Genomic DNA, 23,791 nt, shown 5'->3' on the forward strand with positions numbered 1-23,791 from the left:
GCAGACAGGAGGGTAGATGGGATTTAAAGAGGCTACTGCGGTGTGGAGAAGCCATAGCTCCCACTCCACGGCACCGCTACTCCACACCCCAGTAGCCTTTTATGGTAGCCTCTATTAAGTATCTAGACCGAAATTGTGTAGGACAGGCACTACCAAGGTATACGAATGTATGTAAGCCAACGCACCCCGATAGCTATACAATCCAAACAAAACAAGAAAAAGGTGGGATGCGTACACAGGCTAGACAGAAATAACAAAAAATGTTTATTGGATAAGTAACAATTTTAAACACAATCAAGACGGGACAACAATTAATATAAAAACACTTAAAAAGTACACCAGAGGGGTGTACAAAGCTGCCAAGGGCCAAGTTGCCCTAGAAACCCCCTACTACAGTAACCATAAGGACCAGAATATGAATAACCATATAGAGCTAAAGTGCAAAAAATGATGCATGAAAAGTGCAATTTGAACAATGTAACAAAGCTCTGATGCATCGATCCCTACATGCCCAACATATACAATACCATGTTGTCGTAGAATGAGACAATAAAGCAAGGCAAGCAGGTGTAGGCAGAGAGAGAGAGGGGGGATAGGCAGACCCCACGCGTATCGTCACCTATTCGGTGATTTCCTCGGGGGTAAGCCTCTATTAAGTAGGCACCTGGACATTTGTAGACAGTAGTGTCACTTTTAAATGTCTTTTACATGTTGTGGCTGTATAGAAGAAGAGTAAAGAAATCAGGCAATACCTTTTTTGAAGACAACCGAGTATATTTGATGGTGAGCTTTTGAGAATACTAGTTCTCTTCGTTGGACATGATGTTAACATGAACATAACATCATGTCTGATGAAGAGAACTAGTATTCTCGAAAGCTCACCATCAAATATACTCAGTTATCCTCAAAAAGGTATCGCCTGAATTCTTCACTCTTCTTCTGCTCTCCATGGCTAACGTATAGACTCTGCTGTCATGCTATTCACAAAGCCAGCTGTACCTCAGGTATCTCTGTAAGGGACTGTCTAGTGGAGATATTCTTTATAATATGACATACAATTCAGAATGCCAATATTGCTTCATATGGAATCCTATAGAAAAACTCTGTAACACCTGACTGTAAATTTGTAGCTTCAGCGGTGAGGCCCCACAAACACATACAGTTATATAAAATGACCATAACATGATCTTGTGCATGAGGCCTTGGATCAAAGCTTTTTAATGTATAAAATATGTCATCATTCTGTCCTGAATTATAGGATCTTACCATAACAAATGGAGCACTTCATCAAGGTTTGTACTTGTGATGTGTAATCCGCATTTGTAGAAATCTCAGTCAAGCGAAACGTCCCGGAGTCATCAATCTGTTAGAACATTAAAAAGTAAGTAACAGAAACCCCTTTATAGTAGTTTTTTTTTTTAGGTTTAATCAAAAACTTTATGGAGAAAGAAAAAGTGTGGCAAACATAGAGAACAATAGTACTAGAACAAGTCTCCCCAGGTCATGTGAATCATCTAAGAAGTAACATTTGTACAGACCCGCAATGTGGCTTACGGAACAACATGAGGAGAGATGTACTGCGAATAAATGACCGGTGAAAGTATCATAATAATTAAAGAGAACAAGAACCACACATATAGATGGTTCTTACTCATGTAGAATGATCCAAGCTCACATGCTTGGTACCAGGCAGTGATGGAAATAGGCTGCCTGAATGATAGCAGGAATTGCTTTCCCAGAATAATACAGCAAATACGGATTGTGACACTTTTAATATTGACAATAGTAATAGAATGACGTCTCTTTATATTGCAGGTGACATGTGACCACCTCTCAGTGCCAAATATGACTCTTAATGGGATCAATTGCGACAGATTAATCTCCCACACTGGGGCAGATTTATCAAATATTCTTGAGCACTGGTAAAATGAAAGCGGTGCTGTGATTGGTTGCCATGGGCAACTAGAAATATTCTGACTTTGAGACAGCTTGATTAATCTGCCCCACAGGGGCAAGCTATCATAATGGTTAAGTGACATGGATGACTAAAAGAGGGGTAGCAGACCATTTTAGAAGCAAGTAGGCAGGATAAGACCTTGAAAATAAATATAACTTATTGGAGAAAACCTACGTAGAATAGTTTCACATAATGGTGTGTTGTTAAATAACTTTTATTCAAAACAGCGAACTACTAAATACAAACTGATTCACACCGTATATATGTTTACACTATACTCAATAGAATAGAGAAATTAGTGAAAAAAACCTGATCTTACGGAAAAGGCTCGCTTCAGTGCAGGTGCTGGAGTGAATGTTATGACTGCGGGTATAATACCAAGAGCGTTGTATTCCATGACGGCTGTGCTGACTGCAGAAGGGTCATCTGTACGGCCATTACTGAAGAACAATGCAATTTTTCTAACAGTTATTCCTTGGAGAGATCTCTTGAAGACATTTCTGGCTACAAATCTCATGCTTTTTCCAATATTACGCCCTTCATTAGAATTTTCCAGAGGTATGTTCTTCACTGCATTCAGCAACTTTTCCTTGCTTTGGAAGTCAGAAAACCTTACCAGATACTTTGGATTTTGGTTATAGGACATCACAGAAACTCTTGCCCCAACTGGACAGTTATTTCCTCTGATAGTAATATTATTCATTATATATGTGACAATTTCTATCATTTTACTGTAGACATCTGGTTTTATATCCTTTGACATGTCCAGTGCAAAGACCAATTCTGTAGGATACACAGGGCAGGTGGTTTGTCCTAGGAAGGAAAAATGTGATAATGTGGGTTAGCAGATAATTCATGATTATTTTTGTTATTTAACAGCCTGGCGCATGTGCCAAGCAAAGACAAAGGAGACATATATTACTAGCATGCAAAACAATTCTCCCTGGACAGCGTACATATGTACATGCACAGTGTAAGTAATTCCACTTTGTAGATATTATTATCTATTGCATATGTATAATGCACAGAGGTGAAAATCATGCTATTCTTACCTTGACAGCAAGCTGAAAAGAAAGATGTAAAAAGTATGAATGTTATTAAAAATACAAATGTGTTTCACTCATATGTTCTTATGGCAGAATAATAAGAATAGATTGTCCTTGTTCAAAAACAATAGTATTGGTTACATGATCGTCCCCATGGTTGACCATATAATACCCTCAGAAAATGCTTGTATGATTTTGTCCAGTATATAATTTAGTGAGAGTTGCATCCCTATTCATTTATTGCTTAGGCCGGGTCTTTAGCCAAACACCAGGCACCCCCCATTGAATATTCACTATATCCAGCCAGTAACAGACCCTATTTACCAGTTTGTTAGATGTGAGACTCAACTGGGAAGTGCAAAGTTGACGCAGTAATGAAGGTCGCACAAGATCGTTAGGCAGTCTGATTTTCTTAAGTATTTAAAGCTAAATAATAAATCTTGATATATTTAGGGCTTTCTAGCCCACCATTACACTGTTTATTTGTTGGCTTACTTTATGTCAAAAAATGCAAAATTACATGTGTCTTCAGGTGAACACTATGGAGAAATGTGCCCCAATAGTCTGTAGTTCAGTCAGCCCTATACAAACCATATACACTCACCGGCCACTTTATTAGGTACACCATGCTAGTAACGGGTTGGACCCCCTTTTGCCTTCAGAACTGCCTCAATTCTTCTGGCATAGATTCAACAAGGTGCTGGAAGCATTCCTCAGAGATTTTGGTCCATATTGACATGATGGCATCACACAGTTGCCGCAGATTTGTCGGCTGCACATCCATGATGCGAATCTCCCGTTCCACCACATCCCAAAGATGCTCTATTGGATTGAGATCTGGTGACTGTGGAGGCCATTTGAGTACAGTGAACTCATTGTCATGTTCAAGAAACCAGTCTGAGATGATTCCAGCTTTATGACATGATGATTCCAGCTTTATGACATGGCGCATTATCCTGCTGAAAGTAGCCATCAGATGTTGGGTACATTGTGGTCATAAAGGGATGGACATGGTCAGCAACAATACTCAGGTAGGCTGTGGCGTTGCAATGATGCTCAATTGGTACCAAGGGGCCCAAAGACTGCCAAGAAAATATTCCCCACACCATGACACCACCACCACCAGCCTGAACCGTTGATACAAGGCAGGATGGATCCATGCTTTCATGTTGTTGACGCCAAATTCTGACCCTAGCATCTGAATGTTGCAGCAGAAATCGAGACTCATCAGACCAGGCAACGTTTTTCCAATCTTCTACTGTCCAATTTCGATGAGCTTGTGCAAATTGTAGCCTCAGTTTCCTGTTCTTAGCTGAAAGGAGTGGCACCCGGGGTGGTCTTCGGCTGCTGTAGCCCAACTGCCTCAAAGTTCGATGTACTGTGCGTTCAGAGATGCTCTTCTGCCTACCTTGGTTGTAACGGGTGGCGATTTGAGTCACTGTTGCCTTTCTATCAGCTCGAACCAGTCTGCCCATTCTCCTCTGACCTCTGGCATCAACAAGGCATTTCCGCCCACAGAACTGCCGCTCACTGGATGTTTTTTCTTTTTCGGACCATTCTCTGTAAACCCTAGAGATGGTTGTGCGTGAAAATCCCAGTAGATTAGCAGTTTCTGAAATACTCAGACTAGCCCTTCTGGCACCAACAACCATGCCACGTTCAAAGGCCTCAAATCACCTTTCTTCCCCATACTGATGCTCGGTTTGAACTGCAGGAGATTGTCTTGATCATGTCTACATGCCTAAATGCACTGAGTTGCCGCCATGTGATTGGCTGATTAGAAATTAAGTGTTAAAGAGCAGTTGAACAGGTGTACCTAATAAAGTGGCCGGTGAGTGTATGCTACAGTTTTAGAAACATCATGAAAAGGGGATGGTATCAGAATGTTTTCAAAGACGTTTTTACTTACGACAGGTCTTCCGGATGTAGTCGATTAGCTCACACGGCTTTAAAGAAAATACAAAAGTGTTTATTTTAGCTTCATTTCTTAGATTTAGCAGGATTGAAGTTAAGATTAGCCCAAAACCTGATGGGTTACATATATATATATGCGTATTCAATTATGGGCTCGGCTCCAGATACAATAAGCAGGATCAAAAATAGTCTATATACATCAACATAGTTAGGAGATACTTATGTTTGGCTCTTCTGCAGATGATCAAATAGTAAGCAAAAGTCATAAAAACATTTACAAGGACTCTGTCACCTGATTAAACTACTAGCCCCTCAGGTGATTTATGAGACATCCTTCCTAGAATTCCCTTTTTCAAGTGAAATCTCACCCGTTTATCTTTAAAAAAAAAATCTACTCCAAAGTCAATTGAAAATGAGCAGAGAAGAGTCATAGTTTGCCTGAGATAAGTCAAGTTTAGAGGCTGCAGGGAAAGTGTCATGCTCCTATCTTCTGTCCTATAGTACCTATAGCTTTTGGTGTCATATTAAAGATAAGGGGGAAGATTTATCAGAAATATTTGAGAGCAGAAATGTTCTAGTTGCCCATTACAACCGATCAGAACTCAGCTTTTGCTTTCCCACAGCTGTTTATAAAAAGAAAGCTGAGCTTGGATTGCTTTCCAATCACAGTTCTGCTCTCAGACACTTCTCAGACATCTCCCCCATGGATTATATCTTTCATATTGAAGGCTCTTATATCACTCATATAAGCTTGTTGTTCTGTGAGGCAGATAAAAGAAATCATAAAGAAAAAGAAAAGGTGGGAACTGTATCTTTATCTGCATTTCCAAATATTCCTTTAACTGCATGTATCTATGGTAATGCCGCCCACAGAACCACAAGCCTTCTTATTTTTTAATATGACATCGAAAACATGTTTCTAGGTACTATACAACCAAAGATAGGAGTATCTGAAGTGACACCCCCTGCAGCCTGTAAACTTGACTCATTTCAGCCAAATATGACTCTTCACTGCTCACTTTCACATGACTTTGGGGGAGGTTTTTTTTATAAGGTTATATAAAAAATATAAAACCTTACAAAATTGGTATGAAAGTAAATTGTACACTTTCAGACAAACGTATACTATGTCTATAATATACAACAATCACAAAGGATTTATCTTAGAGAGTAAACTAATACTTACAGATTGGTGACTTTCCCCTGGGATTCCCTTTTGTCCCTGGAAATGAAAGAGACTGGTGAGGTATATGTTTGGCTGATGTATACACAAATCACACACTATTCAGGGCTCCTCCCATATGCTGGCCATGAATTTAATAATGTTTGATGGAGACAGTGGGGATTATCTATCATACACCATTCGCCATTACTGTATATGATAATGTTGCAGCCCTTTCTGTGTTGCATGATAATATATCAAGAGAGAGCCTGAGCCTGAGCAGCATTTATTTCTATTCCAGGTCCTACCTGCCTTAGAAATATTCAGTAGCTTGTGAACTTTCACTATTGAAAGTTTGCACGCTGCCGAGCCCCCCATTCTAGCCCCTCCACACCCGCATAGCAGGAGGCTGGAAGACAGGGCAAAATAATCGCACACGGCCCACGACACATGGCCTGGCATAGAATGGAAGGAGGCGCCATTCAGAACAGATTTGCATTGTCAAAATGTACAGGCTCTAATTTTTTTTCTTTTTTTAATGCGGTTATATAGGGGCTTATTTTTTCCAGATGAAATGCACTTTTCTGGTCCATAATTTTGCAGCATATATAGGTAATTGATGAGATTTTATTAAATCTTTGTCGGTGGAGGAAATGAAATTCATCAATTTTTGGTAAGATTTTTTTGTAGCTGTTAACCATACCATAAGAATAATATGTTATTTTTATTTTATGGGTTGTCGTGATTACAAAAATACCTAATTTTTATGGATTTAAAATCTTTTTCCCAATTTTACTGAATAAAAACTAATTTGCTGACTATAGCATAACCATATTTTCAGAGGCATATTTTCCAGCTGACATACCGGTATCTGGTTATGGGCTTATTTTTTGCGAGAACACTTTTTAGAACATTTTTTGAGAGTATTCATTAAAAAATAGTATTAAAATTTTTTTTTAAAAAAATTAGCTTTTTTTCTGAAAGTTTTTTGTTTGTTTTTTACAGCGTTCATTGTGCAGATCCAATAACAATTCTGTTTTATTATACAGATTGTTATGTATTTTTTTTTTTTTTTTACACTTTATTAAGTATTTGTATGGGTATGTGTAATTTTTTGGTCTAATATTTTATTTGTTATTTATTTTAATAATGCTTAAACTTATTTTTTACTTATTTTACTTTGTACAGACTTGGTATAAGTCCAAGACACTACACTGCCATACTGCTGTATTTAAGTGCAGAGTCATGCCCAGATAGTTTAAAGTCAGACCTGGCGGTAAACTTGTGACTCAAGGGGCGCAAGTTAACCCTAGGGAAAACCTCTTACATGGGTTAACTTTCCAATTGTTGTTGTTAGAGTGCACTGTTAGCGGTGATATATAGTATCTTCCTGCAAGGAAGTACTAACACGCCCAAGTGCAGGAAAGGGTTAAAAGACATGTACATTATTGTAAATTAAAATCACACCTACATTGGAGATTTCCGTTACTCTTTTCATTATAGGATCAAAGATCAATGGAAGGTGTTCTGTTTACCTTCTAGTCTCCATAAGCTTCCATTTTCTGTCACTCTTTGTTACAAATTTGTGTAACTAAACCTGCAAAATGCAGGTGTGAACTTAGCCTAATGCAGATATGCTGTATATACTGTGATAAAACAGAACTGGCAGATGACCAGTGGAATGTTAGTCACTCTTACCCTTCTGCCACGGTCCCCTGGTAACCCTGGATCACCTACATCACCGTGTTTTCCGAAGATCTATAGTAAAAGATATTTAAAATTTAGATAAATGAAACAGGAGGTCTATGGCTGACTTTTCTGGAGTGATTTAAAAGCTTTAACAAAAGTAACAATGTAAAACTGTAAAGGAGGTTGTGGTGAGAAAACCGACAACTTATCAAGTAATATTATCTTATGTTTAATTCTTAGTTACTTGTCTACATCCCCTTTGTGTCTGCTTGTGATGTCGTGTGACCTACCTCACCCTATACATTCCCTCACTGTGTTTAAGGGACAGACTTATTTGTTCAAGTTGACTATTTCTTTTTTGGTGTTCTTTGTGTAATAATTGTGATTGTTGATATAAAAGGTTAAAAACTCACTAAAAACTTATTGAAGCAGAAATATTATGATATATAATGGCATCACTTAATTTATGCCATTGTAAATTAAAAGCCCCTCTGTCACATAGTAGTAAAATCTGGAGACCTGATGTCTCAGGAGTGTCACTCATCCTATCTTAATTGACGGCAGCAGGAATTGTTTCTAGCCCCAAACAGTTGTAATTTTTCTTTTGTTTTGGCTGACACTAGAGGAAGATGAGTTTGTATAGTGTCCATATATTCTAGCTGCGTGTTTGGTCACTCTGGAGTGAGTGTACATGCACTAAATGAGGAGTTCTGGGAAGGATGAATGATCACAGTGATGTTTCAGGAAGTGAGAGTTCTCCTTACGGAGACTGGCAATTAAGATGGGAAAAGGAAAACCACGCCTCTTTTAGCTACCTTGTAAGGCAGCTCCCTTGACATAAAGCATGACCTACAAGAGGCCTTAAGATATGATTAAAACCAAATCAGTATATCTATTCCAGAAGGAACAGACTCCCAACTGTAGACAGTGCTGTTTCGAACCCATTGGGTCTCCTTAGTACAGCAAGGTGTCTTTATGGATATTATCCATTCCCTTACTCATTCTAATGATGGGACGCAATATCTTTTCCTTTCAATGAAATCTATTGAAATATTAAACTATGCCTTGATTATCCTTTACTTGGAGGTAACGCCACTCTGAACAGCCAACTTTCCTACACCTTCTACAACTGATTTCTCCAACCCTATAGGAGACTCGGAGGGTAAGTGCTTGTTATGAACCTATGAAAAGGTGGCAGTGACATCTACTTTCTTACTTATGGGACTGTGTGAACTGTGGACAAGAAACATACTAGAAAATGTTATTAGTGCGCCTGCAACTTATGTATTATCCTACATTAGAATATCTGTGAAAGTTGGTGTTTACAGTGACACTGCCCTGGTGTAAAAGGTCGATCACAACACAATACAGTATCTCAGCAGATTTTAAAAGAGCACATATATCAGTAACTATGCAAATTGTTAGTGCCATTTAAAAAAAAAAAGGCTGGCAAGAATTTTGGCTATAGCCTGTATCAGTTTTCTAGCACAGGATATAGTAAATCTGGCTTCCCAAGGCTTCTTGGAAAGCCTCAAAAAGCTGCAGTTTCATATTTTTCATGATAAATCACCCTTCAGCTTCCTTCAACTCAATTTTAGTATCAGAAACAGCCCATGGATAAGAGGGCCACAATTTCGTGAAAAACACATTGATTTTAAATGACATTTATGAGACATACAAACTGATTATAAGACTCCCATTTTTAGAGAAAAAGACAAAATAGATTTCCAATTACAGTACATGCAGAAATGTATTATCTAACTTTTAATCATGTCAATATGAAACATAAAAAACTTACACTCTTTCCTGGTTCTCCTTTAAGTCCAGGTACTCCATCTACACCAGGGTCTCCTTGCTCTCCCTAGGAAAATATTAAAATATTATATATATTTCATTTTAGTTTCACTAAAAGGTTTTCCACTTTAAGGTCATCAATATTATTTTCCAATAAACCTTCTGTATAAATTCTTCACAGTTTTCTAGATCTCAGCTTGCTGTCTTTTGCTGTCATGCAACAGGAAGCTTCATTGGTCATTCCTAGTAGATAAACACCGGTCCATGGTCATGTGATGTCACACAAGTCATTACAGAGAGTAATCAGAGCTGTGTGCTATAACGAGCCAAGCACCTGTATGACATCACATGACCATGGACCAAGAAGTACAGCAAGTAAATGATAAAGCTTCCTATTGCATGAAAGCAAGAAAACATCAAGCACAGATCAAGAAAACCACAAAGAATTGACTTTTCACTACACAAACAATATCAATTATTTGCTGGCATGCACTCAAAATGGACAACCTCTTTATGGTATAAATGAAAGTAATCTCTTCTTTTGCACTGTATTAACAAAACCATCTCTAAGATGTCTAGGAGAATGTATTGAAGCCCTCTAAATCAGATTATATGGGAGGTGGGGGTTCACCTGCCAACACTGCGTGTGAAAGGGAGGTAGTCAGGTATTAGAACTTATAAAACACCCAACTAAGATGTGCAAAATGCTTCCATACAGCCATATACAAATACTTCACCAAATAAGTATAAGCACAAAAACAAAATGCCATCAATAATTATCACAAAATATCCTCCCCCATGGGAGTGATGACAGGTGTGGTTCAAGCAAAGAACATGACGCGCTTGAGTTCTCTATTCTATGATATAGTGTTAGTGAAAGTGTTGGTGCCATGTAGGAAATTGGAGTTTGAGGCAGGGGAGCAGGGATGATCTAGATCAGTGATGGCTAACCTATGGCACTGGTGCCAGAGGTGGCACTCAGAGCCCTTTCTGTGGGCACTCAGGCCATCACCAGAGATGACTCCAGGTATCTTCCTGCAGTCCCAGACAGCTCAGGACTTGCTGTGCACAGAGCTATTTTAAAGTGACAGCTCTACCTGGGACTATTTTCTGCTTTATTGGTGTCCTGTGCTGGTATCAATGAAAGCTGTGACAGAGAAGGGAGTATAAATCACAAATTAAATTTCTGTGTTGGCACTTTGCGATAAATAAGCGGGTCTTTGTTGTAGTTTGGGCACTTGGTCTCTAAAAGGTTTGCCATCACTGATCTAGATGATCATCCTACCACAATCCAGAAATAATAGTGTGGAGGTAATACCAGTTACAACTCCACACAACTCTAATATTGCATAAAATAGTTAGGACTAAGCCTCAGGGTGAAATGGGCGTTGAGGTGATTCCTAGTCATGTATCTTCCCACTACCACCATGACTCAGGGTAATGAATTTTGGCTATGAAGTTTAACTATGAGTTTGTTTTTAAAATTATGTGCCAAACATCCTCTTCAACATGTTTACTTATGAACTTTTACGATGAAGCTTCATCACTTCGTACACTTTAATTTGCCACAAAGCGGTCACTTCTTAAATACTTGTGCGAGCAGTTTGCACTGAAAAGTCCGACAGAAAACTGGCGCACGGCCCTTAGTAAATGTGCCCCAGTATATAAAATAAAATTACTGGGGCACATTTATCAAGAACAGTGCAAACTGCACTATATGCAGTTTGCCTGTGTAGTGTACAGAGGGCACCAGATTCAGGATTTCTGGTGCCCATTCTTCGTGAATCTGGCGCCCTTTGCACTTCTCCGACAGAGTGCACCACTTTTTTGTTTGGTGCACCTTTAATATGGGGCGTGCAACAAAATTCTTTCAGACTTTGCATGTTACATATGGTGCAGAAAACTGTGCCCACTATGATTAGACAGGAAAATATCATAGTTAGAATACCTGAATACCGATGCCTCCCTGCTGTCCTTGCTGACCCTAAGAAGGCAAAACATATTTGGTTACATAAATATACCTGTTAGACTTAAAAATTTGCATACATGGTAATCTTAAAACAGACCATAAGATACAGATTTGGTATATAATAGCATCATAATATATAAACGTTGTTGATTTTAAATTTCCAGAAAAATTCTAGAGGGGGTCAGAAAACCCTTATAAGCCTGTTTTATTGGCAGTTTTTTAAACCTTCCTGGATTGACCACGTTGATAGTTCTAACAGCCATCCTGCATTGCTTTTATAGACCAGACATCAATGTTTATCTATAGAAGCAATGCCGGATGACTCTGAGCAGGTCCAATGCCCTGATCAATGGTACCAGTGTCTCTTTAGGACACTATTACAAATGATCACCATCCGGTTCCTCATATCATCTGCTACCACAGTGTGGCTACCGGGGGGAGGGGGCAGTGTGAGGACAATGTGGCTACTGGAGGGGAGGGTGTGAGGACAATGTGGTGGCTACAGGGTGGTGGCCAGTCTGGCTACCAGAAAGGCGTGTAAGGAAAGTGTGGCGGCCTATGCGACGGGCAGTGTGGCTTATGGGAGGGGCAGTTTGGCTTATAGGAAGGACATTGTGGCTTTTTGGAGGGGGCAATATGGCTTATGGGAAGGACAGTGTGGCTACTGGGGAGGAGGGACAGTGTGGCTATTACAGCGGGGATGAGTTCCCTGGGATGTAAATTTTTTAAAAAGGAGCCCACTAAGTCTCTGTCGCCCAGGGGTCTACTTAAACCTGGAGCCAGCCCTGGCTCTGAGTATATCTTACTTTATATAGGATATGCTTTCACTTTTTTGTCTTAAAATATCACAAATTAGTTCCAGGATCAAAAATGCTGATAAAGTCTATCTACCAATGATTAGTTGAGGGGACTTCTCATCAAGGCAACAGATGGATACTTCTTTTGTTTCAATAATTTTTTTATTTTGGCTATGAACACTGCATACAAAATCTGAACATGTAAACACAACATCAACAGTTCTGCCGATTAATTGCTGATCACTTATAATGGCAAAAATAAATAAACTAAGGCTAGTTTAAAGATGTCCTTTATAAATCAGACAATGTGATTTTTTGTATTTGTTTTCATATCCCCTCTCATCTTTTTAAGTGGGGGATCTTGTACAATTGGTTGCTGCCAAATACTTTTTTCCACACTGTATATCATAAAGGTCAGCATACTTACCTTCATTCCTTTTTTGCCAGATTCTCCATAACCATCTGGACCCTTTTCACCCTGTTGAAATATAATTATATAAATTAGTTTATCACATTAGAACCACTCAAAGTCAATAAAAAGAAGTCTAAAAAAAGGTGCTAAAATTTTTGTGTTGTTAAATCTACAAAGATAAATCATAGCTGGAAGAAGCTGACATGGTGACAAGGTAGATGAAAAACATAAGAGGCTCCTCTGATCAAGATGTCACGTGTAGAGATGAGCAGATGTGAAGTTTATCCAGAAGCACCTACATGGAGACAATATAACTATGTCACATTTATCATCCAGCATCCGACTGGGGCACATTTACTTACCTGGTCAGGAGGAGTTCCCGCTGCGTCAAAATCCATTTGCGTGTGCCAAAATCCCCTTCTAAATGCCCGTTCCCAGTGGTGCAAATACGAAAACATTGGAATGTTCTTGTATTTATATAAAGGTATGGTTCTGGAAACATATCTACTTAGTAGCCTTGGTTCTGGTCTTGTTTCTATGTAATAATCTGGGTTCTGTTGCTGTAGCTATGTAGTAATATTGGTTTCCGGTGCTGTATTTCTGTAGTGATGTTGGTTATGCTAACATATCTATGTAGTTATCTTGGTTCTGGTACAGTATCTATGTAGTAAAATTGGATTGGTAATCCATGTAATACTTTTAGTTATGTTATATTTGCTGTACAAGAAGTGTTATTATTTGACTGTTTTTATGATAAAAATTGTTTAAAGGGAACTTGTCAGAGCAATTTGGGGCATTAAACCAAATACAATGTTTTATGGTTTTGTGGGTTAGTGTTCAAAATCTCCCTACATTATTTACTCAGAGCCTGTGCGATGCTTCAATGAAGCCGACGTAGTACTTCCTACCTTCACTACGTATGCTTAGCAATTAACCCAGGGTGTACTACTCTGGCTTCATTGAAGCATCTGTAAGGCACCAGCGATAACTCTCATGTGCCTTATAGGACGAATCGCTGGTTAAATATAAAGGTTTATTTTTTTATTGTGTCCATGGACAAAGATGCACATTCGCCATTTGGAATACATTTCTGTGGATGGTATAATGCCCTAAATAAAGTTTTCATATCAAAATAATAAATGGCAAGGTAAATGTTTTTTTTTGGAGAGAATTATAAACTATAAAAATAAACATCATCTATTTTACCTCAAGTCCTCTTTGTCCTTTTCCCCCAATGTCTCCTTTCTTTCCAGTATCGCCAGGCTCACCCTGCCAAAGAACAGAACAAAATGTTTCCCCATTTATATATTGTGCACATTTTGTTCATTGGTATAACTATTTTAGATGTTAATAAAGGTTTATTGAATGGAACATTTAAAATGAACTAAATTGCTAAACTAATATAATAATGCTATAAAAAGTGTTAGGCTGGATCATAATATTACCAATTATGTCACTTCAAAGACATCAGTTGTATTTATCAATTTTCCTATAAATATTTGCATCTGAATTAACATTCTTTACTGTTTTGCATATAAAACCAGCAATATATTGTTGTTAAAGAAACACTTGTTATTTTTTTTCTCCTTAATAAACATTGCAGCCTGTGTTACCTTATTCAGTGTGTTGCTATTGGAAAATTCTTTGTATATTCTTTTCAGTTGGGTCATGTGATCTCATGATGACCCTCTTTGCCTTTGTGTCAGCTTAAGAGTTCAACACTAGAGATGGGCAAATCGATTCGAACGAAGTGGAATTCGATACGAATTTCACGAATAATTTGATTCTTCATGAATCTGAAGTTTACACTGATTCGTGGAAACAAAGTTTTTTCCCCCCTCTTTTTTAGCAAAATGGGCACGAGCACAACGTGTTACATGGGGCAGAGAACTCTGGGAAGGAGAAAGGAACACCCTCTATGACATCTGCAGACCTGTAAGCCAATCAGTGACCAGCAGGCTTATGTGATTTCACACAGCCCTATAAAAACTGTCAGCCATTTGCAATCTCGGCATTTCACACTGTGTCTAGCTGCTTTTACTGTACTGTGCTGTAGCGATTTCTGCTCCAATCCCAGGGTTAGGGGGATCTGTATATCCCAAATAGCAGTTGTTTTTTGAAGCGACTAGGAAGAAATATGTGTCATATCCACACAGCTGCTTTAGTGATTTCTACTCCTCTCCCAGGGTGTTCGTTTTGGGGCATCCGTATAACGCAAATTACAATAGTTTTTTGTTGCTAAAGTTGAGAGCAAGAAATAAGTGTCAAATCCACATAGTTTATAGATTGATTTTTACTCCAATTACAAGGTGTCAGTTTTGGGATATCTCTTTATGCAAATTCCAATACTTTTTTGTTACTAAAGTTGAGAGCAAGAAATATGTGTCAAATCCACGTAGTTTATAGAGTGATTTTTCGCTCCAATTACAGAGTTTCCGTTGTGGGGTGTCCGTATAAAGCAAATTCCCATACTTTTTTGTTGCTAAAGTTGAGAGCAAGAAATACATGTCAAATCCACATAGTTTATAGAGTGATTTTCTCTCCAATTACAGGGTGCCCATTGTGGGGTATGTGTATAAAGCACATTTCCATAAATTTTTGTTGCTAAAGCCCTTCACAAATATGTAGAACAAAAGGTGGGCTTATCGGATTTCTTCCAAAGTGCACGCCAGCGCTGACTTTAACAGGAGACACCGCTTTCTCCTCCACGTTGTCAAACTGCTGCTCCTGCCCCAATGTACGCCTCCTCCTTCTCCACCACCACCTCAGCCTCCACAGGTCTAAGTGCTGCTCCATCATACCACATGTGCAGGGCACAGCGACGTAACGCAGTTCTAGCCCTTGGCATTGCCTGGCCGAACAAAGCCACACAGGGGAGGAACTGCTCCGCATCATGCACGAAGAAAACAATCTGTGGCTTTCTCCTTGACAACTTCAAAACGGAACCATGGTGTAAAGTTACTCCCCTGTGTAACTTTGAAGGCAGCCACTGGCAGCTCATGCGTGACACCTGCCGTTTGCTCAAGCCCTTTGAAGAGGCCACATTATTTGTCAGTCGCCAGAACTGTGGGATGAATAACGTCATTCCACTGATTCATGTCCTGGAACAGATGCTGCAAAATCTGTCTGGTCAGGGCACTAGAGAAGTGTCAACTACATCTCATGGCCACATGAGTCCAGTGGGGGCTGAACTGGAGGAGGAGGAGGACATTGGAGCACAAGCAGAGTCTGGTGAAATTAGTGGTTTTTCTACTCAGGTGACAGGAGAGGAGGAGCAAGAGGATCCAGAGGAGGTAGAAGACAAGGAAGATTACCCAGAAGCACCATGGCAGTATACAGTGGAGATTGAGGCCAGGGGTCCCTCAGGGTCACTTGCGCAGATGTCCCTAGTGACAGCCGAATAGTCAACATCCGGTATAGGGATGACTTTTGGCTCTCTACCCTCTTGGACCCTTGCTACCAGTTAAAAATGGGTGCCTTTTTTCCAGCTGCCGAGAGGGAGGGACAACTGGCATACTATAGCGATATACTGTGCAGACAGTTGGCTGCTGCCTGTGTATGCCATTGTCCATCCTCTGTCAGGTCTGATCAGGGAATTCTTGGCAGTCATCGCTCACGTACTACTGCCACGGCTGCTGTGGGGAGATTGGTGGGTAGGAGCGGTAGCAACTCCATCAGCAGCAGCTTAAGTCTGGAGTCCTTAATGAGCAGCTTCCTTCACCTGTCTAATGAGGAGGGCAGCCGCCACCGGCAGCAGGACATGGAACAGACCCTGCGCCAGCAGGTGGTGGCCTACTTGGACAGCACTTTACCACCCCAGGTAGAGGATCCACCGGACTACTGGGCAGCCAAACTTGATGTGTGGCCGCAACTTGCGGAGTTTGGATTAGAGAAGCTGTCCTGCCCGGCCAGTAGTGTGGCATCAGAGCAGGTGTTCAGTGCGACAGGGCCCATCGTTACCCCAAGGAGAACTCGCTTGTCCACCTGTAATGTGCAGAGACTGACCTTTGTCAATATGAATAAGGCTTGGATCGGCCAGGATTTCAACACACCAATGCCTTATGTATCAGATTATATCAGCAAGGATGCCTCACCCAAACATTGAGAAATTAGTCTGGATTCTAACTACCTGCCAAAGGCAATATTCTGATGCTGCCTACCGCCTGATGCCACACATTTGCTGCCAGTTGCTCCATCTTCCTCCCACCATCTTTGGACTGGAATTGTCACCCACCTCCACACTCTGTCATCATACCACTTTCTACCCAATCACAATATACACAACCACCTGTCCATTCCCCACTCACAGTATACAGAATCACCTACCCCTGCCCTATGCAAAGTATACAGGAACACTTTCCCCCACTCATACCACAGCTGAAGTCTTTACCTGATTTCCTTCTATCTCTGCTTTGGGCTATTTCTGTAGCAGACTTTACCACACACAGCACTCCGCTGCGAGCTGTGATACAGAAGAGTAGTTTAGAGAAGCCCCAAACCGATTGGCTGATGGGTTCTGATGGATTTGGAAAGCATGCAGAAGTGCAGGACAATACTGGAGCCTCGTAGGTCCTGACTAAATAGATAGGAGAGGTAATGCTCTTCTGTACTGAAGCACACAGAGTGCCGCTCTCCTAATATCTGTGTCTTACAGACACATATGCAGTTGATTTCTATTTGGATGGTGGCAACCAGAGTGACAGAATTGCGTCCACCCATTTAGATGGAAAGGTGGCACCCTAGGTAGTCGCCTACCTTTGTCCTAGCTCTCATTCCTGCCAAGTGCTTGCCACACCAATATCCTTCTGAGGTAGTGTTCCTCAAACTTACAACTAAAATAATACACGTTAGGTATCCCTAACATAAATCCAAAAATCTTTAACATATTTGTGACATAAAATATGTAACAGAAAAAAATGTCTAAAAAACGTCCTAATCACCATTTTCTGCAATTTTGCCAACCAAATAAAACACTGATCCTTATGTAGTTAAAGTCATTGGGAATGCATGCTGCTGATAAAGATTCAATTCCCGTCTATGTCTTGAACTGCTTACTTCTAGCTTCTAGGTAGGTCAAGATAGGGGTGTCTGAAGTGCTGCCTCCCAACAGGATCTAAAAGTGACTCAAAAATTTGTTTTTTAGCTATATTTGCAAATGACTTTGGAGGAGATTTCTTTATTTTGTAAATGGGACAAGTTTTCAAATGAAATACGGTAGGTGTAATGGAGAATACGCCAAGAGGCACTTTCCTTTTTTCCTATAAACAACAGCATTGTTTGGTAAAGTAGTATACAGCAAACCTTTTTCCCTTTCGGTCCAGGACTTCCTGGGTCTCCTTCACTGCCTGGAATCCCAAAGGGCCCCTGAGTGAAAAAGGTTAGATACAAATTATATTTTATTTTGCTGTAACTGAAATAAAGTAGTAAACTTGGTGTCCATGTTACTATACCGGCAGCCCATCAGGACCAATTCTTCCTTTTTGTCCATTGAGTCCTGGTAACCCTTCATCTCCCTGTAGAAACAGTGGACTGGTTATACTGTACTCCTGTACTGTGTATATATGCTCATATAAAGAGAAAAAAAAACACATTTTAATATTGCCATTTTATTTCCAAAAGGAAAATCAACCTTTAAAACCTGAGAAACCATAACTAACTCTTACCACTTATCCAAAGTATAGATAAAAAGTGTCAGGGCGATTCAGGGCACTAAACCACCCACAGATCCTTATGGATGGGGTTCTTATATGGGCGCTTTGCCGGCTTCACACTGCATGTGCCGTGGGTAAAGTGCATGCGCAATGAAGCTGTGGTTTTACCCTGGCTTCACACAGGATTGCAAGAAGAGGTGCGTGATGGGCTCAGCTGCAGATGCAAGTGTGATGTGCCTTATTGGACTTACAAGGGGTCCACATAGAGGCCTGTATATTGTACAGAGAGATTTGGGACCCTAAACCACAGGGTCCATATGGACCTGTAGTTTCTTTAGAGTCCCTAGTTGGCATTAAAGGTGTTCTCTTTAATATTTGATTCTGTAAACGAATTTAATTTGGGGGATATATATCAGTACTATCTGAGAGCAGAACTGTTCTATTGAGGCTCCTTACCTCCAGCTCATATTGTGGCCTCTAATCTCCCCATTATATTGTGAACTCCCCCTAATATTGTGGACCCTCACCTTTCGCTCACATCTCCCCCCCTCATATTGTGGACCACCTCATCTCTTCATATTGTGGCCTCTCATCTCCCCCTTATATTGTGGCCCCACTCATCTCCTTCTTATATTGTGGTCCCACTCATCTCCTCCTCGTATTGTGGTCCCTCTCATCTACCCTTCATATTGTGGTCCCTTAATTTTTTTTTTTCTGGCTTCTCTCATCTCCCCCTCATATTGTAGCCTCTAAGCTCCCCATCATAGTGTGGTCTCTCTCATCTCCTCCTCTTATTATGGCCCCACTTGCTCATTGTCTTCTTATATTATGGACCCTCTTATCACTTCCTCATGGCCCCTTATCTACCACTCATGGATCCTTATCTACCCCTCATATTATGTTCTCTCATCTCCTCCTCATATTGTGGCCCTTCTCATCTCCTCCTCATATTGTGACCCCTCTCATCTATCCCTTATATTGCAGCCCCCAGGCATACCCCAATATTGTAGCCCCCCTCTCATACAAGGATATTGTGTGTCCCTTCTCATATCCCCCATGTTGTGGGCACCCTCTCATATCTCCCCATATTGTAGCCCCCCTCTCATATCCCCCATATTGTAGGCTCCCTCTCATATCGCCTAATATTGTGGGCCCCCTTTCATACCCTCCTACATTGTGGGTGCCCTCCCATATACACCCAAATTGTGGACCCCTATAATATTTCTGCATATTTTGCCCCCCCCCCACACTTGGGGGCCCTCCTAACTCAGGGGCCCACCGGTGGATCCACCTGTTCACCTGTGGGCCAGTCAGTACCTGGCTGGACCAAGTCTTGTGCTTCCATGGACTGGTATAGGTGCTATCACTCTGGAGGCAGCCAGAACAACTGATTGGTACAGTGTCCTATTTTTCTGACCCTCACCAAACATCAGTCTTCAGTATGAAAAATTGACCCAGCAAGCCTCTACAGATGTTGCACTGCTACCTTATGTTACCTTATTTAGTTACCACAGAAACAGAGGCTCCCTGTATTGACTTACACTATAGACTGAGCTATTATATCTGGTTAACCCGTTAAACATACAATTCAAAGTCCTAGTCCACACATTGGAAAAAACTCATCAAAAAGAGGGCTGCAGCGCCCCCATAATTGCAGGCAGAACTCCAAGAACCAAACAGAAGGTGAAGTTTATTGTGGATGTGGCAACATTTCGGTGTGTAACCACCTTTTTCAGGCTTCAAAATGGTGGTTACACACCGAAACATTGTCACATCCACAATAAACTTTACCTTCTGTTGAAATTTGGATCTTGGATTGTGGCCTACAATTTTGTTTTCCTGGTTAACCAGCTAAGCTATCCATGTTAACCAAGGCTGAGACCCCTTACTTTTGTGGATTGCTCCCTTTTAGTGGTTTTGCAGCCTTTTGATTTTACTGGCTGCATATGAAGGTGCTTTGGAAATCCATGTAACAAGCACAGAACAGGGGATGGGATTCCTTGCATCATAGTGATATATGATGCAGGGAATCACTGCCTGCTGGCAGAACAGCATTTGCAACGCTAATCATGAATTTGATGAACTTCTTTTGCATTTATATTACATAAATGACTTTGAAAAACCATTATAATCACTCAGAGACCATCGCAAGGGATGTTTATGCCAAGTTTCTCTAAAATAGACTTCTAGAATATGTGCTGCACCTAATTGGAATTACAGATCAAAGAACCAACATCTCTCCATTAAAGACACATTGTTCTAAAGGAAATGTTGTGCTTGAACTTGGATCTGAGACCATGTTATAATCCAAGAGTAACATTCTGTAACAAATGTGACCATTTTGCTGCTTAAAGAGAAAACTAAAACTATTTATGACTGGTACCAGTGAAGCATATCATACATCAGATGGGTTCTGTGTGTTTTAGAGGCCACCCAGTTATGTTGCTTATCTAGGGATTTATGTGACTACAAAGGGGCATGTCATACAGAGGGGCATAACTAAAATTATAAGGGAGTCATATGAACGTTTTGGCTTGGTCCAACGAGCTGTACGTTGCGGGGTGCCAGTATACCAGCCACCATGGTGTATAGTTACCAATCTTTTAAATTGTATTTATTGCTGTAGCCACATCCGTTTGTGTGTCCACAAAATATAAGTTAGTGGTGCCATATACTATAATGCTCCCCCCCTGCATTTAGTAGACTGTATTGTTTCTTTCAATCTGCTAATATCCCTTCTGTATCAATCTCTAATGTTGTAAATCTCTGCTTGCTGTTATTCATTGTTTACTTCCAGTGAATGAGAACCAGTCCATGATCATATGATTAAGCCGTAAGATATCACATGACCATGGACTCACTTTGTCTCTGTTATCATTGTTTCTGCTTTTCTTTATATTCTGATCATAGAATTCTTTCATTGGTAAAAACTCCCAAGATCATAAGATGTATTTTCATTATTGGCTACTTTTATATTTTGCATTTCCTACCCTTCAATTTCAGAATTTAAGTAACTTTATTAGCCAGAACACATGAAACAAATCACACCCAATTGTTTTGAACTTTTTGCGTGTGAATTGTGACTTTGCTTAAAAAGAAATATGCTTGACACATAAACATATGTCTCCTTTCACATCTTTTCTGGCTGAGGTTTTGAATGCCAAGTGAATGAGATACTGTGAACCCAAATGTCGGTACAGTAAATGAGTGTATTTTAGATATAATGGCACCTGCAGTCAGTTTGCCTGTAGACTTTGGTGGGAGGGGAGTTCCTTGCAGAGTTCAATTTTTACAACATGTCATATGGCCATGTTCAGCAAAGGGCCAAGCAGGAATGTGGCAAGAATTAGCTGTTGTGGAGGTTAATGTCCTCTGTACGTGTAATTATTGGCAGTAATACACATTTTACTATGAACCATGAACATCTGCATAGATTTTATGTAAAAAATACATTATTAATAAAGTGTTTTTGGTAAGAAAGAGATGATAAAGTAAAGATAAGACCTCAAGGTGCAGACACGTCATATTATAAAAATCCCCTAAATCTTGATATATGACCTTATGTGGTTGTTTAGCGTCCTATATAAATATTCCATGGAAACAGTGTATGATGTAAACATTTGCCTCAACTTCACTTTTATTAAAAAGTACCACTGACGCTGAGATACATCTGAGCAACAGGAAAGCCAAAAAAAACCCCACAAATGGATAAAGACAGACTTCAGCCCTTCGTGACTAAGCCATTTTAAAGAGAACCCGTCATGCAGAATAACCCCCCAAAACTAAATATATTTTCATAAACTGCCATTAGAGAGCATTGCCTCTATCCCTTCATTGTCCCTCTACATGCCTGTAAACCTAAGCAATGAGGTCCTAAAGCTGTATGCAAATGACCTGTGAAATGTCCAATGAAGCATTAGCATATTCAAGCTGTCCACTCTATTCATGAGTGGGAGGTACAGCCACACCCCCAGTGCTGGACTGACAGCCTGTATAATGATGTGAGGCTGTATAATGATATAGTGCTTGCTGGTGGCCACGCCCCCTGCAGCCAGTGTGTGCATGTGTGTGTGTATAGGACAGGTACAGCAGCTCCAGGCAGCCATGTTACAGCAGAACATGTCAGATTCATGTGTAGCTGATGTCTGTGTCTCTCACCTGTATATTACGAGGATGCAGCATGTCAGCAGGTGCAGCACACGCACTAGCCATGCTTTACTATACATTACACACAGACATGAGCAGGGGGAGGAGAGGGGAGGGGTAACAGGGGTGACATTACTGCCTCTGACCATGTGACCAGCCTCATTTACATGATAAAAAATAGATGATTTTACAATGAATAATGTATGAAATAACTAGATAAAGGCTGGGATGGGATCCTTGTGAGCTGCTCCAACAGGTAGAGGTGACAGGACTAGTGGCAGAGACCTGATGACAGGTGTCATTTAAGGCTTAAGGACCAAGCCCTGTTTTTTTTATATCTACCCTGTGTCATTATAAGAGGTTATACCTTTTCTAACGCTTTAACATATCCAGGGTAATATGAAACTGTTTTCTCATCACACATTGTACTTCAAAGTAGTTTAAACATTTGGCAAAAATGTTCATAAATTCTTCATTTTCAAAGTTCTAAATGTTCTGCTTTTCAGGCAGGTAGTCATAGCACCCATACAAGTTTATAACTAACATTTCCCAAATGTCTTCTTTATATTGGCATAGCTTTTTTATGCATCCTCTCTTTTTCTAGGTTGTTAGGAGGTTCACAATTTTGGGTGCAAATTTTCTTCTTTATAAAAATCACCTTAAGCTGTATTTAGATGCAGCTTCTCAGCTTTAAGTGACATTGAGAGGCATAAATAACTGTAAAACCCTGCAAAATAAGGTATTTTGGAAACTACACCCTCTATGTATGAAAAATCAACTTTAAGAGGTTAGTTAACTCGTTAGGTGTTTCACAGGGGTTAAAAGACATGGAGGTGTAATTAAATTTTGAATTTAATTTAAAAATTAAAAAGTCACAATGTATTAAATGACAAAAAACTCCACAAAGTTTGATACCTAATTTCCCCTATATGTGTTGGGAAACTGCTGTATGGACACACAGCTGGACATAGAACAGAAGGAGTGCCATACAGGGGCATTATTTTTTGTGGGATGAAATCCACTTTTTAGGTACACCATTTAAGGCGATTCAATTGCCAATTGATGAAGTTTTATTAACTGTTCTTGGTGATGGTTAAAAAAAAATTATTACAGGGGTTTCCCATGAAAGAAAATTCTCAAATTTCAATACCCTAGTCAACACAATAAAGATCATTTTAAACCCTTTACTTTCACAATTTTACTCTGTTTTAGCTCTATCACTCAGTGATGGTCAGTGTAATATCCAAGAGTGTG

General features: G+C 40.0%; 1 protein-coding gene across 1 annotated transcript in view; it reads right to left on the bottom strand.

Annotated features, from left to right (window-relative positions):
* The window catches only part of LOC140133381 (collagen alpha-6(VI) chain-like), a 94,637-nt gene that overhangs the window by 11,242 nt on the left and 59,604 nt on the right, over positions 1–23,791 (bottom strand). Inside the window, exons 25-36 of the mRNA XM_072153494.1 lie at positions 18,191–18,253; positions 18,042–18,104; positions 13,947–14,009; positions 12,756–12,806; positions 11,511–11,546; positions 9,567–9,629; positions 7,778–7,837; positions 6,104–6,139; positions 4,913–4,949; positions 3,010–3,021; positions 2,277–2,770; positions 1,267–1,363 (exon numbers count right to left, since the gene is read on the bottom strand). Of these exons, the coding sequence (XP_072009595.1) occupies positions 1,267–1,363; positions 2,277–2,770; positions 3,010–3,021; positions 4,913–4,949; positions 6,104–6,139; positions 7,778–7,837; positions 9,567–9,629; positions 11,511–11,546; positions 12,756–12,806; positions 13,947–14,009; positions 18,042–18,104; positions 18,191–18,253 (1,075 nt within the window). The remainder of the gene's footprint in view (positions 1–1,266; positions 1,364–2,276; positions 2,771–3,009; positions 3,022–4,912; positions 4,950–6,103; positions 6,140–7,777; positions 7,838–9,566; positions 9,630–11,510; positions 11,547–12,755; positions 12,807–13,946; positions 14,010–18,041; positions 18,105–18,190; positions 18,254–23,791) is intronic.

The sequence above is a fragment of the Engystomops pustulosus genome, chromosome 5, assembly GCF_040894005.1.
Source record: "Engystomops pustulosus chromosome 5, aEngPut4.maternal, whole genome shotgun sequence".
NCBI classification, from domain to species: Eukaryota; Metazoa; Chordata; class Amphibia; order Anura; family Leptodactylidae; genus Engystomops; species Engystomops pustulosus.